This window comes from Denticeps clupeoides, chromosome 17 (genome assembly GCF_900700375.1).
Source record: "Denticeps clupeoides chromosome 17, fDenClu1.1, whole genome shotgun sequence".
NCBI lineage: Eukaryota > Metazoa > Chordata > Actinopteri > Clupeiformes > Denticipitidae > Denticeps > Denticeps clupeoides.
In genome coordinates, this window is record NC_041723.1 from 15,925,763 (window position 1) to 15,941,731 (window position 15,969).

The 15,969-nt window shown below is 43.8% G+C and overlaps 1 protein-coding gene across 3 annotated transcripts in view; it reads right to left on the minus strand.

The window, feature by feature from the left end:
- frmd5a (FERM domain containing 5a) overlaps nt 1-13,726 on the minus strand; it is a 92,106-nt gene extending 78,380 nt beyond the window's left edge. For 2 of the 3 annotated variants that reach the window (XM_028957678.1, XM_028957677.1), the window contains exon 1: nt 13,392-13,726. In XM_028957678.1, coding sequence (XP_028813511.1) covers nt 13,392-13,493 — 102 coding nt within the window. In that variant the 5' untranslated portion in view covers nt 13,494-13,726. Of the gene's footprint in view, nt 1-637; nt 740-13,391 lie in introns of those variants that run through there. The other variant, XM_028957679.1, reaches the window with a different exon arrangement.
- Between the last annotated feature and the right edge of the window lie 2,243 nt (nt 13,727-15,969).

The following is a 15,969-nucleotide window of genomic DNA, read 5'->3' on the forward strand; positions in this document are numbered from 1 at the left end:
GGGCGCCTGTCATGGCTGCCCACTGCTTACTAAGGATGATGAGTTAAATGCAGAGGACACATTTCGTTGTGTCATTGTACACTGTGCTGTGTATCACAGTCACTTCACTTTCTTCTTTCTTTATTAATGTTAAATGCATTTTTGAGATGTAAATATAACACTTTCTTTCTATCAATATTAATCTCAGTATGTAGTGAGTGTTGCATGCCCAATTCATTCGTGATCCAGCCTCCTCCCTCCTCCCCTAATGCTCATCGACACAGAGACATGGAGCGGCTGCATGAATGACTAGCTGTCTGCCTGCAAAAACACATGACCAAAGGAGCCGACCAATCACAGCGCAGCAAAAAGGTTTCCAGCAGTAGGTGACAAGAGTAACGATCGACGCACACACGTTCCTCACGACCACTCAGTTCTCTCAAACAAGCCTTGTAGCAGAAAACTGGATCTGGTCTGTGAATAAATCACAAATATGCCTCTCTTTGTCACTCCTTTCCAATCAGACATGAAAGACAGAAGAGGAGAAGGTGGAGAAGGAGGAAGCGAAGTCTCTCTCTTCAGCCCTTGTCCGCCGGCTCCTCTCGCCGAAGCTCATTTGTGAAGTGCAGATGGGCTTTTCGCTTCGCCCACTCCTCACCTGGCAACGACGGAGCCGACTCTCCCCCCGCCGCGGCAAACACAGACGACGGCAGAGGAGCTTCTTCAGGTGGACTCGAACTGGGGTCCCCTTCACTCGGCCATGGCTCGCTGAAGGACTGGACGCGTAGAGAGAAACAACAAGGAGCTTCAGGCCACATGAGGGTTTCTTACACCTCAAGGGCCAAGAGAGCCCTGCCATGAGCACTGACACGTAATAAGAGACAAATGGAGTGATAAAAATCTATTCATCAGACCTTCATGAAAGCGCAGGGTCTGATCAGGGCTCGTTCCTCCACCCTGACGTCCTCTCAGCTCAGACCCGTTCCGTCATTAACGCTGGCAGGAAGTGAGAGTGAGTGACAGAGGAGAGGGCGTCTTCATTTTGTCCCCATTTTGTTTCATTAATTACAACATAATAACTGGGGTGAGACCCCAGTTCTTATGGATATTTTTAGATATTCCTGACAAAACATACTGATTATTTGTTACAATAGTCGAGCACATGAGCAATATTTTTCAATACTGATGTTTTTATGAAAAATGCCATACAATCTTATATGATTGAAAAATTAAACAAACGCACAAAAAAAAAAAACTCTTTTTGAAACTGCAACACGTTAATTAAATATGATCAACAACTGAGAGGGTAATAATCAATACTGAGAAATCCAATGTCAGCTCTAATAAATACCCACATTTCTGTGTTTATTCTGAATCAAGGCGGGCTGGTTTATGACGATTTTGTGGACCCCTACTGAGGTTTAATTCAAATAACAGGAGTTTTCAGACAAATCTTGCATTTATTCTGCCGTGCTGAATATAAAATAAATGAGCTTTAAGTGTTTTTTATTATTTATAAGGTGCCTCTGTCTTCGGTAAACTGTATAATATACAGTATACATGTAAGTGAGTGTGCATGTCTACGTGCTAATATCATGTCGCCCGCCATGAAGGGCGACCCTGGGTGACCTCATTAACCATCACTACCAGCAGGACAAGAACGACTGAAAAGCAAATGAGGCGGATACAGTGCCTAGCTTTAATGGGCTTTTTCCAAGCTTAACAGTGGTTGAACATAACCCTGAGGAGTCAGAGAGCTCCACGCAGAGCAACGCGAAGAGAGCGTGTGAATGAGAAATAACCTCTGAAGCAGAACCGAATAGCACCAATAGCTAGATCTAACGTGAGAGGCGAGGAGAAACGGTCCATCTCTCGGCCTAGAGTGGAAGTGAAAGAGACGGAAAAATTGAAAGTTTGCATGTAGGTGAAATGTGTAGAGGTAATCCATGGAACAGCAATGCGAGAAGGACAGCCGCGTTGGTCCAGCTCCTCTGCTAGGAGCGTCACAGTTGTCCGTCCATGTCGGAATTCACACACAGGCCTTGTCCTCGTGCCCTCCTGCATGAATCCATAATCTACCGGGAAAAGAAAAAACCCGACCTGCCCTCTGCCCTCAGCCTGTCCACTCAGCCAATCAAAAATCTGCAGGACCTACAGGAACTAGAGACACCGATTTGCATAAAAAAACAAAAAAACAGACAGGTGCTCCGCTGCAGTGACGGTATAATCCATGTTGCGCTACACACAAAGCCGTGTCCCCTCTCGGAAAAGCACAATGGCGTCTGGTGCTGTGAAATGCTTTGGTCCATGTCAGGCCGGAGCACTTAACATCCCTGGAGTGCAGCCATTAACCTCAAAAGAGACCTATCTCAATATCCTCTTCAAACCTTACTTGCTGACCCATTTTGTCTGTTACTGGTAATGACAGATTGCAAAGAATGAGACCCTGGGTAATCCCTATCCCATTTTACCCCCCAAAAAGTGACTGACAGAGCAATCTTTTCTCCCTGCAACAACACGAGGCTGCGGCGTGGGACTCTACTACTTGCATGAGAAACGACTGGTTATGAAATTGAGTTCATCTCTCTCTCTCTCTCTCGCTCTCTCTCTCGCCCTTCCTCTCAGCCTGATGCTGAGTATGAATAGGTACGAAGGTGGGGGACAGAGGTCTGGGCTTTCGAGTATGTGCGAGATGTAGTGTTTTGGGCCAAGTTTCCGTCCGTCACTGAGCCACGCGAGCAGGATCGCGACTTGGCATCCATCGTTATTACTGCGTCTCACACGCAAACCTGCCATTTCCGATTTACAATCAGTAGTTACAGGGACCGTCCCCCTGGAGACACTCAGGGTTAAGTGTCTCACCCAGGGACACACGATGGTAGTAAGTGCCTAGGCCGCCAAGGCTGCCTTTGCCTCTTTTTAGCCCCGTGTTAAGTGAACACAACGTCATTTCTTTACCCAGAGCGGCTGTACATATGGATGCACAAATGCACACTATAGAAATCCGTGTACGGATGAACGTCTTTTAATTCTAGCTGTTCAACAGCGAGTCCCATAGTGGTTATGAAGAAAACTGAAACAAAAAGGTCACGGGGTCACACAACGCAGCCTGTGCTATGTGTACTTAAGGTGGGGGGGTCACATGAACAAAAATGTCCTCTGGAGATTAGAGCCACTATGTGACTGCATGCGCTTGTTTACACAGCATTAAAGTGTGATGGGAGGTGGTGAAGCCTGAGCGTTCTCTCCTCTGCCCGACCCCACGTTCCAGCATCTCTCCGGTGATGTAATCCATGAGCTCGGCCACGGACGCATCACGCAAGAGCGGCCAATGACAGCAGTCCCCCACCCCCGATGTGACGAAGGTAAACACCGGTGACGCAGCAGCAGCAGAAGCAAGGTTGTTCTTCATCAGACATTCAGGCCTGGCCCACATTTTAATCTTTAATACCCGCCGTATTAAACAAGGAGCTGCAGCAACTGAACAGACACTCAAACACACACGTCCATATATGTATATACAGACACACACATATAAAAAGACATTCATACACAGACACACAATGCGCTGTATGGAACTATGTAGGCCCTCCCCCAACCGCCATCCGTGCTGTCATCAATCTCGATGGGCTGCATCAGCCACGGAACTCCAGTCGAACCCGCCAGGTCGCCGTGTTCCGCCGCATTGCCAGAAGTTGCCCTGGTGCAGTGATGACAGCGCACAAACACACCCCGTACCCAGCAGCGTGGAACAGAGCATCCCCGCTAACAAAAACTCATCCGTCACCAACACACCCACAGCCACACCCCTGCAGTCCAAAACAGGCCGTAACAGATGGGGACAATGAGTCCCCAATAAAATACGAGTGTGGTTCTAGCCACCATATAGAGAGATTTACCATTTATTGAAGGAATACATACTCATTAAGTTCCGTCAGTGTGTGGTGGTACTGTTTTGACAAATGCTGCATTAAAATGTAGGTGACGTGAAGCGAACATGAGGTAAAGGAGCTTCCTGTCATGGTGTGGCCACTCGCCGCTCCACTTCCTCTCTTTACGGCCTCCACAGTTGTTGAGTCTCGTGCAGGAGATTATGGGCATGAATGCAGACATCCAGACACCTCTACTGAAAGCTTGGTGAGTCTCCCGCATACTGACGTGCCGTCGTATGTAACACATTATCCAGAAACATGCGAGAGAGCAGAGGTAGGAGACTCGTGTAATGTGCTACTTCCGCTCCATCATGTAGATGCAATTGTGAAAACATTACTTTGGAACTGAATGTTTTAACACTTTAAAACAAAGTTTAGAGTACAACAGAGTAATTTCTTCTGAAAGAACTTACAGTATATACAGAATCATATACACACACACACACACACACACATATACGGAGATATTTCAGAATTTTATTATGTGATATTGGTAAAACCAAGGAGTGAATACAACTGTAGATGAAAATGTCCATTATTGACAACTGTTACTGAGAATATTAGGTTCTGGGTATCAGTGGTTTCCAACCCTGAATTATTGCACTCGCCTGTTTCATGAACACAGATCCTCATGACTCATGAGCTGCAATGGCAAGACTAAGCTCAACAATGATCTGCTTAATCAGTTACTTGCAAGGCCCCATGCTTTATGATCATTATGTTCTGTCACGACATGGACAAGGACTGAGATCCAGGTAAAGGTTTTACTGAAAGCAGAACAAATGCAAGACGAGGAAACGGGGAACTGGAACCGGAAATCAGACGCAGGCAAGACATGTGATATGCAGGGTGAGCACTTCGGGAAAGCGATCAGTGGGAAATGGGGATTGGGGGAAGACAGACACACAGACATGGGGACGAGACAGGAGGCACACGCAGACAGGGGAACCGAACACAGACCTGAGGGTAGAACGCCGACTGGGTTAGATGCAGACAGGGAACATAGACACCACCATGCGGCCATTAGAATCGAGACTTTCTAGACTAGAAACTTGGACAAGGATCCGGATTCAGACTAGAAACAAGACATGCATACACTCACACGATCAGGACCACATATACACAGAAACCAACGCAAGACCAGACCCCGACCCAGACCTTTTGTACAGCGGATGAGGAATGGGCGTGGCTTGGCATGATGATTGTTGGGAACCGGTGAGGGAGGGAGCCAGTGCTGCCTACCTGATACTTCATTTCATATATTAAAGTGAAATCTGGACAGGGAATTAGCAGGAAACTTTGCTACTAGCTAATTACTACGGTAAAATGGAACGAACGGTAACATGACTGGTTACAGGAGCAGCTGCCCAGGCCTTTTAGCAGGAACTCTCCGGAAGAATGGGAAATCCATTCAGGAACAGCAAGCCCTATTCACGCACGCTTCCCGTTTTCGTCACTTCGAAAACAAACCCAAGCCATAAACCATCAGAAACAAAAAAAGCTTTTGTGCGTTCCTTGAAAAGATTTGTAATCGTATTTACATGTATCATGTTTCCCAACAGAACCGAAAGAAAACGTCTTAGTGGGTGGAGCAAAAAGGGACCCAAACTGCCTGTCGTGTGATCCACAGTGTGGGAAAGAAAAGTAAACCAGGTCAGTGAGAAAAGAGTGGGACTGTGGGGTGTGGGGGTGGAAGGTCTGGATTGGGTGAATTGGCCGAGGTTCCGATACTCTGTCACTGCGGCAGCTTTGATAAAGAGACGCCTATGAACAAACCCTTCACGCTTTGCTGTCAAAGCAACCTCTCCATCCCCATTGTCCCCAACTCGGGGAATAGGGTGTCAAGACTATAGTGACCCAATATTTAAACAGTGTTGCTGGGAAGTTGCCATGGCAACCCGAACTTCCCTAACACCACGCAAAGACATCACCCGTACTTCGGAATCACCATAGAGACACCCCTAATCCCTGACAATGCCACGCCCTCCTGCATATAAGATTTTAAAAACAATTTAAATTACAAAAAGTGTTAATGCACCATTCTGCATTCGACCAGTCTAGATATCATTCTTTTGTTACTCCTTCTATACGTCTGTTATCCTGTTCTAAACTCAATTCACTACATTCAAGTTTACATTTCGTAGCATTTTGCTTAATATTTCATGTTTCATTTTTTTCCTGTTCTTGGCCTGTACTATCTTCATTACTGTGTCTTTGAGTGACAAATTAATCTATTTGCTCTATTGTCTAGACACCACACAGCTCTGTATTATATTGTGTATATGTCCAGCTTTACTGTGTTCATTGTTTTTGTCTATACAACTTCTAGATTCATATACCTTTGTGATTGGAATATACAAATACACGTTTTTATTGGAATAAAAAAATAAAGCTGTGCATGCTGCAGACAATGCAAGGTCACACACACACACACACACACACACACACACACACACACACACACACATTAATGTCCACATTAAAGAGAGGTATCAACAAGTAATCACCTAACCAACCTTTTATCTGCATCTAATTATTTATTCCGTTATACAGGATGCATCAATTTCTGAAAAGAAAAATCTACATCAGTGGTATCAATGTTCTGAAATGCTGTTAAAAACTGGGTTATTATCTAAAGTAGTATTATATGTCAAGTAACGTATAAAATCCACTCTAAGAATGTAAAGTCGGCTCAATGTAAAGCTGTGAAAATTTGTCACAAGAATTAGGAATATTATTAAGATACTTTTATTATTGAAATAAAGCTAAAATCAATTAATATACATTTGAAACGTTTTGTAGCATTTTATTAAAATATAATAAAATTGTAAAAAGAGTATTGTGAGGGGCCCAGCGTCACCAACAAGGTCACATGGCAAAGACATGACAGGTCATCAATAGTCACCAATTGCATGAACAGAACATATGTGCTCCACAGTGACATGGTGTGTGTGTAATATTGGGATAATTGCATACAGATTATAGTCTAGATTTTAGTGTACGAAAAAAAGATACATGTAGCTGCAAGATGACACTTCTTTTACAAAGAGGCTAAAGCAGCAAAGCACAGACCATTACTGCAGCCAAGGATGAAGGTCAATGGATGCATCATCAGAGCATGAATTCCTCCACTGCAAAATGCCGGAAGACTGCAGTTGTCGAAATCACCAGCAATAAAAGGGACAGATTTCACATGTGTGAACCCCTAATAGCTGAGGCCACCTCGCCTGTGAAGAACACTCAGAACGTGATCAAAGTGACCCCCACGTCTCACAGTCGGAAGCCACTTCCAGTTCCTCAGCAAGCAGTGACAGCTGTCAGAGGGTTAGCATAATCAATCTTTTCCATGAGGATTATCAAGCACGATTTTTTTCGGGCAGAGAACGCCACACAATCATCAAGAACGGGGGTCTCTCACCAACTTAGCTCCCAAGTACTACAGCTGCTGCTGATAAGCATGAGGGCCTGCAGAAGACGCATCCTACTTGCAGCCTATATTAAGCCTGAGCTGGTAGAAAATAAAGCTCCTTAAAGGGCCAGGGATTATTATGAATGAGATTTTTCCTCCAAGCCCCCTTCCTGCCCCCACAAATGATGTACGGGCAGAAATGGTACAATCTCTGTGAACAACACACTGACTTACACACAAACATACCCACACATCTAGTCAAGAGAATCCAGAATCCAGAGATTATAAATACATTCATTTCAATCATCACACAAAATGGTGCAGAACGCAGAAAAAATATAAAATAACAGATAAATAGCAATATACACACACACACACACACACACACACACACACTCATGTATAATGCATATACTCACAATAACAGCTGTTTATTTTATAGTTATGTCAGGTATGTAAATGTCACCCTGGGATATCCCTTCCTAGTTTGAAAAGTTTGAATACTTTGAATAGATGGCGAATGTGTGTGCGGCTTAAAGCACAGTGTCGAGGATCGCCGGGACGCTGGTTTGATGTTATTACTGCAACCATGAAATGCACTCGCACTGCACTCCGGTTGGGGATGTATCACTGCTGGAGCACAAAACATTACATGGAGCACAATGCATTACATGAAATTTTCAAAATAAATACACTTCCACACCTTTGGATTACAACATGGAGCACATTTAAATATTTCAAGCAAATTGTGACTGCTCACATAAATGTATTACAACATTTTGGAAAAACCTCTGCTATACTGCATTTTCATGCCTCATGGAAACTACTTGCAACCTAGATCTGATGCAATTTCATTTTGAATTCAACTTGATGCAAATAAATACAAATGTTAATGACACAATATTACACATAATAATATAATAATGTACACATATTTAGAAAAAAATGTGACAATGTGAGCAATATTCATAACATCTTGTACTGTACGTTTGTATAAATTATCTTCTATGCACAGTACAGGATAAAAGTTTGGACACACCTTCTCATTCAATGTGTTTTCTTTATTTTCATGACCATTTACGTTGGTAGATTCTCACTGAAGGCATCAAAACTATGAATGAACACATGTGGAGTTATGTACTTATGTACTTAACAAAAAGTGGAGACCTGACCTCCACAGTCACCGGACCTGAACCCAATCCAGATGGTTTGGGGTGAGCTGGACCGCAGAGTGAAGGCAAAGGGGCCAACAAGTGCTAAACACCTCTGGGAACTCCTTCAAGACTGTTGGAAAAGCATTTCAGGTGATGACCTCTTGAAGCTCATCGAGAGAATGCCAAGAGTGTGCAAAGCAGTAATCAGAGCAAAGAAACTAGAATATAAAACATGTTTTCAGTTAGTTCACCTTTTTTGTGTTCATTCATAGTTTTGATGCCTTCAGTGAGAATCTACCAATGTAAATGGTCATGAAAATAAAGAAAACACATTGAATGAGAAGGTGTGTCTTTTGGCCTGTACTGTATATGGTTAAGGAAGTTCAGTGTTTTTCATGTACAGACACAGTGGCATTAAATAACCCATTTAGGACACTTACCTGGTGGGCCATGCTGGAATCTTTCCAGTACTGCTGCTCTATGAACATGGCCTGTATTTGCCAGAGTGCGCTGCACTTATACTTCATAATTAGTGACATAATGAGAGGATGTAGGTATGTGGTCCCTTGATGTATTAAGTAACAGAGCCAGCTTCATAAAGATAATTCAAGAACAAACAGGACCTGTGGGCCATTGAGCTTCAATATTGTAACACAGATTAATAACCTCCAAGCAGAATCCCGGGAGTTCAAAACATAAATTACACAAAATAATTAATATTGCATTACTGTCACATCATACTGAATGCAGATTTTCTTTTAATGGAGGGCACAGCTAGTCTCAGAATGAAAATTGTGGTTATCGTTTATAATAAGAGAAGAACAGAGTAAAGCGCTGAGGCTGAGCCGCTTTATCCTGCTGGATACGCCAGGTGTGTCTGCCCTCTATCCTCCCTCCCTCCTTCCCTCCCTCCCTGACACAAACACAAATGCATACACACTCTGACATCACTGCAGCCAGGCAGCCATCTCCAGTCTGCTATTCAAATGTGACCCAGAGATGTGAGGAGCCTCTGAATTTGAAGCCATCAGCAGCATCAGAGAGACGGAAGGTGGAGGGGGGGCAGGGCGAGGAAACAAGCAAGAACTTCCATCAAACAAAAGCTACTAAGTGCTCCTCTGCATGCATTCCGGCAGAATGACATGCACTGTCCCACGATAATCACCACGATGACATCTACACAATGTGCGGCAGTCACAGAAGAAGCCCGTGGGTAATAGTATATGACGGAACCACCTAACAGGTTAAGAGAACCACTGGGACCGTAATACAAACTGGATCCAGAGACTTGACAGACAGCAAGAGTGAGAGAGGACTAGGGGAGAGAAAGGGGTGACCTAGTTGCGCCTTTCACTGCTCACTTCCTGCACGGAGGTGTCCGGGAACCCCAGGGCCTTGCTGGCAGGGCTGGAGCTGGTGGAGGCATGATGCGTGGGTCGAGCGGACACTAAATGAGGAGCGCACACTCTTGTCCTTCTGCTGCCCCAGCCAGCGAGGTGGAATTCTCTGGGGGCCGCATCATTACAGGGGTGGCTTAGCAAGGGGGGGAGAAACAGACGGGAGGAGAGTGGGAGAGAGGAGACATGGGACGTGGATTGGGAAGAAAGCAACTCAACATGTCGGTGAAACTGATTACCTGTACTAACAGCCTTTAGCAGGTATGAAAGATGTAGTGTGTGCTAAATCAATAACTCGACTCTTAACCAGTCAAGGACAGTTTCTTAAATCAATTATTAAGAACACATAAAAATGGCCATGTTTAAAATGAAAAAAAAAAAAAAATGTATTAGGAGTCCTTGATATATTAAAACTGTGTACGTATGCGTGTGTGAAACCAAGAGAAATGTACAGAGCTGGCAGCTGGTCACTGCTTCTAATTTATGTCCCCCACCCAGCCAAACCACACAGTGCACAGGAGAGATCACCTGCTGTTCCTCAGGGTCCACCTGTCCAGTCCCCAGCAACACATCCCGCACAGTCCACCCAGTTCACCAGGAGCTCGGACCATGTGTCCGTAATGCCGCGCAGACAAAGGAAGTACACGACATTGCATTCATACAGCTGCATTGCCACAGCAGCTTTCTTTCTCTGCCGTACAGTCACGAGAACTCACTTATTTGCAACAACGGTTCTTCTAGATCCGTGGATCCCCCCTGCGTCCCGCATACATGCATTAAAAGAACAAAGTGATTACATGCAGTACTTTTACAAATACTACTTTGGTTACCTCGGCGCTGATTAAAATTGAGCGGGTCCCCTGCAATCTCTAGCGTCCCCCCAGTGAGGCCGCGGACCCCGGGTTGGGAACCCCTGTTCTAGATCTGTGCATCTTCCAACAGGTGCCTTTGCTCTCTGCTATTAATGTTTGCTGGGGCTTTTGAAAGAGGCTCAGTAAACCCTGTGGGAATATTAGCAGACCAGGAATCACTCCTTCCTCACACTTCTGAGGGAGAAAAAAGAACGAAGAGTCACTCAAACTGACAGTAATAGATTCTGATTGGTCCTTTCTCCATGCTTTTTTCCAGGCTTCCTCATCAAATAAAAGTAGCCTCAAAGCAAAGCACACAGCACTGAAATGAAAGTGAATGCAACAACCAGTTGAACCCGAGAGAACTGATATAGATTATTTGAAAGACAAACCACCTTGCCTAAACACTTCATGTATAAAAATTCATTAAATATACTGTAAATCATTAATTACATACGGATAATTGTTCTTGTGCTGTGTAATTAAAATGTGTGTTGTTTACAGTGGATATAAAAGTGTGCACACTTTCAGTGTGACCTATAACTACAACTCAATTGAATTGTACCACCAGATGAAGATACTCTGCAGCACCAAAGCCATGGTTCACAGAGAGCTTTGAACTAATCGTTCAAATGAGCTATCAGTCAGGAGAAGGGTACAAAAAATGTCCAGAGCGTTGGACAAACCAGGAAACACAGTGAAGAGTCAGTAAAGCACAGTCATCAAAAAGCTGAGAAAGTATGGGACAACAGTGATGTTGCCAGGAGCTGAACATCCCTCCAGAATTTATGACAAGACAAAATGAAAGATGGACAGGGAGGCTGCCAAGAGACCTACAGCAACACAAAAGGAGCAGCAGGAATTTCTAGCAAGTTCTGGTTGTCTGGAACATGCGACAACAATTTCCCCTGTTCTCCATGTCTGGACTATGGTGCAGGGTTACAAGATGGAAGCCTTTTCTTAAAAAAAAAGATCAAGGCTTGAATAAAAATTACAAGAAATTCCCATTAGTTTGTTTTCAATTGAATTACACATTTCAGGTCACACCAAACAAAAGAAGAGTTTTGAAATGATTTATTGGAGACTAATTTTTTTATAGAAACCTGATATTTTAACAGTTTATATATATAGAGTGAAAGTCCCTCCATATGAATATATTGAGGAAAAACTAAATAGTCCTAAACAAAATTAAGTTAATTTGGAATCCAATGCAGCTACTCTATTACTAGAAAGGGCAAAAGACTCCAGGAAGCTATTACTGCCTCTTTTACAAATGTCAATTTCCTCTGGCATGGCTTAAGTATTAAATTAGGATCTTCATTGGCCTACAACATTTGGAAAAATCTTAGGGCAAAATTAGGGTCTACCTCACATCTAAGTAAGGACTTTCTAAAATTTCATTGATTATTCATTGGTCCTCAAACCTTTTCAGGCCTGGGACCAAGTAGGGAAAATACATTTTTTGATGAAGCCTCTCAACAAAGAGCCTACTTAGTCTTGCATATTAGCACTACATGGCAGAACCTTTTCAATCTGTGTTTCTATTCAAACAAATGTAATGCATTTTACATTTCACCAGAATATTATAATACATTATTGTGATGGATTACTGCATGAGAATCCACTGTATCAGATAAACACTACATGTTATGTTATGGCACTTAAAAACGGAATAATCAGCACCATAGACCGGTCCTGTTTATTATTCATTATCTACCTTTTATTAATGCAGGAGCGACATGGCACAAAGACACGAGATGGGTGTCTGGCCCTGCCGATGAGACGCAAAGCGGTGAAGCGCATGGGCTGCCGGAGTGAGAAAGGTAACCAGGACTGCCCCTTAATTAGTCCGATTTCATGCTCTCCTGTACAGTTGCTGCCGATTAGTAGCCTACAAGCCAATCATCCATGCTGCACTGTTAAATTGCTTTCTTTTACAGTCCCCCGAGGGGCGGGTTAAGAGACCCAAACTGTACATTATTAATGGAACGCTTTACTGCTATCAGATTGCTGCCTCTGTCTCCTAAGTGGCGGTTGTTGATATTTATGTCAAGACGAATATCTCATGTGGTCTGAAGGTTGTCCACCTGATATCCACAAGAGAAGAGAGGAAATAAAATAAAAAAACACAAAGAACAATGACAGTAGGGATTTTTTTTTTTAATCTGTATTGAATTGCCCCTTCGTTTTATTTTATTGTGGCTTGCAGGCCTGCCAGGCTTGCAGTGCATAAACAACTCTGTGGTTACAGAGGATGAATTACATCGCTATCATTACACAGCAGACTGCTTACTCTAATGATCCCGTCTGTTGTGGTCAAATCACGCCACTGGCACATCATTGTCCCACCGATTAATCGATAATGTGATTTATCGCGTTTGTGTGTGATCAACCAATTCTCGAGAAATCCTTGTGCGACCCTTGCAGAAAGGCTGCGTCTGGAAACGCACTGATGCACCAGCAGCATTCGCGGTAAGTGGCATGTTTAACCGAGATCTTAAAAAAAAAAAAACTTGATGAGGAGGACCACGCGTCACCGATCACCTCGTAAATTCCCCGGACCCCAGAATAAAGGGAAGGGTACCGCAGCGCGCCACGTCCGTGTCGCACCAGGCAGCGGGGGACCCGCGAGGATCCGCCACCACACTGCGGTGGTCCGGGCCACTGACCTGGATCGTGCAGGTATACTCCGTATCGTCCAGGAGCCTGACGGTGCAGCTGTATTCGCGCTCCAGGTTCCTGATGCTGCCGCTCATCAGTCGGCTCAACATCTTCACTCGCGGCTGCTGGTCGGCGTCCAGGACCGGAACAATGGACCGAACACGGCATAGAAGCAATGTCACATTGACCACATTCTCCCATCACCCGGGCGAGGCGCGGCGGGGGGATCGTCGGGCCGGACGCGGGGCATCGCAACGCGGCCGCCGGACGCTGGAAGCGGGGGGCTCCTGTGCCAGCTCTCCGCGGTACAGTCAGACTGTTGCCTCCTGGCCGCTCACCATTCACCGCTTGCAACTTGAGCAGGTGGGCGGGCCCGCCGAGCCTGACGGACGGCCGGGCCAGCCAATGGCGTGGCGTCGTGGGGAGCCGCGCGTTCGAAATGGACAATGAAATTTGGGAACGTTGCCCCCTCCGAGTTTCGGGATGAGCCAATAAGAGCAGAATGACGGCGGACGCTGTTCGATGCGTCCATTTAGTAGCTAGAATGTGTGTTAATTCTTCTTAGTCAAAATGAACATTTCCGTCATTGCTCCTAGGGAGAATTGTTATATTAAAGGATATCTAAAAATAATAGATTTCCAGATACTGGTACTGGTAATAATTATGTTTTGACTATCTTTAATTACCATTTTGACTACTGAGAATATAACATAGAATATTTACTATTATATCTAAAATGAATTACATATATGAGTGTGGTTTCCTTATATGTTAAAATGCTTGCCATATGCGGCGCTTCCGCTTATTCGCTGGGATGAGGTGTTGCCTGGTACCCGCAGTAATTTATATGAGCTTTCACATTAGTTTGCGCTATAATTACTCTAGATAAATCTATGCCAGTGTTAATAAAATAAAATTAAAGACTATTTGGTTTAGTTTTAATATTTTGACACACTGCCTGGACAGAGACGTGCCAGGTCACAGTTTAACAATAATTTAGTCTTTTAAGGGGGGAACAGATTGTGTCTGGCGCAGGTTTCGAGCTGCGACAGTCGAGGCAATGACGAACCAGTCGTGCCTTGTGATTGGCTCGCTGGCTCCCCCTGGCGTCTGCTGGGAGAACAACCAAACAGAGAAAGTCAACCCCGAAGCAGTGCTGTTGATAGCAGTGGTCTTGCCCCACCCAACCTGTTTCATCTGATACAGACTTACACGCTGGTATTACTGGTTTAACTTATTTTAGACTTCTGTGTACTTTATCAGTTTACTCTAGCCTGGAAGGGGGTCCCTATCTGGACAATTTTCTAATGGACATTTTCTTTCCTTACCAATACTGCACTGACACAAATTGCAGGTCAAGTTTGGGGAGTGTCAATGCAGGGTCTGTCAAAGCCCATCGAGACATACTACATGTGATTTGGGGTTATATAAGAAATAAACGTTGATGTTTTGTGGCTGCTCTTATTCCTTCAACTTTTTATGAATTTAAGATTTCTATTTTATGTATTTTTTAACCTGTGCTTTTGTCCATTGTCTTTTACTTTAGTCCTCTACATACCACATTGTGGTTATAAATAAATAAACCAGATGGAAAAAATAAATAAATAAGACAAAACAAAGTTGGATTGGATCTCCAGCACTGTAAGACATTTTCTGTGGTTGATTCGCACAAGTTTGGTTTAGTGTTTTACTCCATATATTATTCTTCCATTTATTGCTAAATTGGATCTCTGTATATTTGCTTAGGTATGTGCACAAATCAAAGCTGCACAGGCCTGTTATTCACTTGCTTTTTACCATTTAGTCTCTGCACAATTAAAGGCAAACACTGATCTGGATGTAAAAAAATTACTTGTTAGATAGCAAAATTTTACAGCCTTATTCCAAACAGGTATTATTTTTTTCCTCAGAATTCTACACACAACACCCCACAATGATAATAAGAAAAAGGTTTACCTGAGGTTTTCGCAGATTTAAGAATAATAAAAAAACTGAGAAATAATATGTACATAAGAATTCAAAGCCTTTCCATGGAGCTCAAACATAAGCTCAAGTGCCTCCTGTTTCCCTTGATCATCCTTGTGATGATTCTGCAGTTTAATTGGAGTCTACCTGTGGACAAAAACAGTTGATTGGACCGGATTTGGAAAGACACACACCTGTCTTTATATGGTCCCGCAGTTGACCGTTCATGTCAGAGCAGAAAACCAAGCATGAAGTCTGTAGACAAATGCTGTAGACAAATCTGGGAAAGGTTACAGAAAAATTTGTGAGCTCCAGTGGTCCTCTATGGACAGAGGAGAACCTTGTAGAAGGACGACTATCACTGCAGCAATCCACCAATCAGGCCTATGTGGTAAAGTGGCCAGACAGAAGCAAAAGGCACATGGCAGCCCCCCCTAGATTTTGCCAAAAGGAACATGAAGGACTCTCAGACCATGAGAAACTAAATTCTCTGGTCTGTGGTGTGAATGCCAGGCTTCAAATTTGGAGGAAGCCATGCACCACTTGTCACCATGTTTTTTTATCTGCAGGAATTGGCAGACTAGTCAGGATAGAGGAAAAGATGACTACAGCATTGTACAG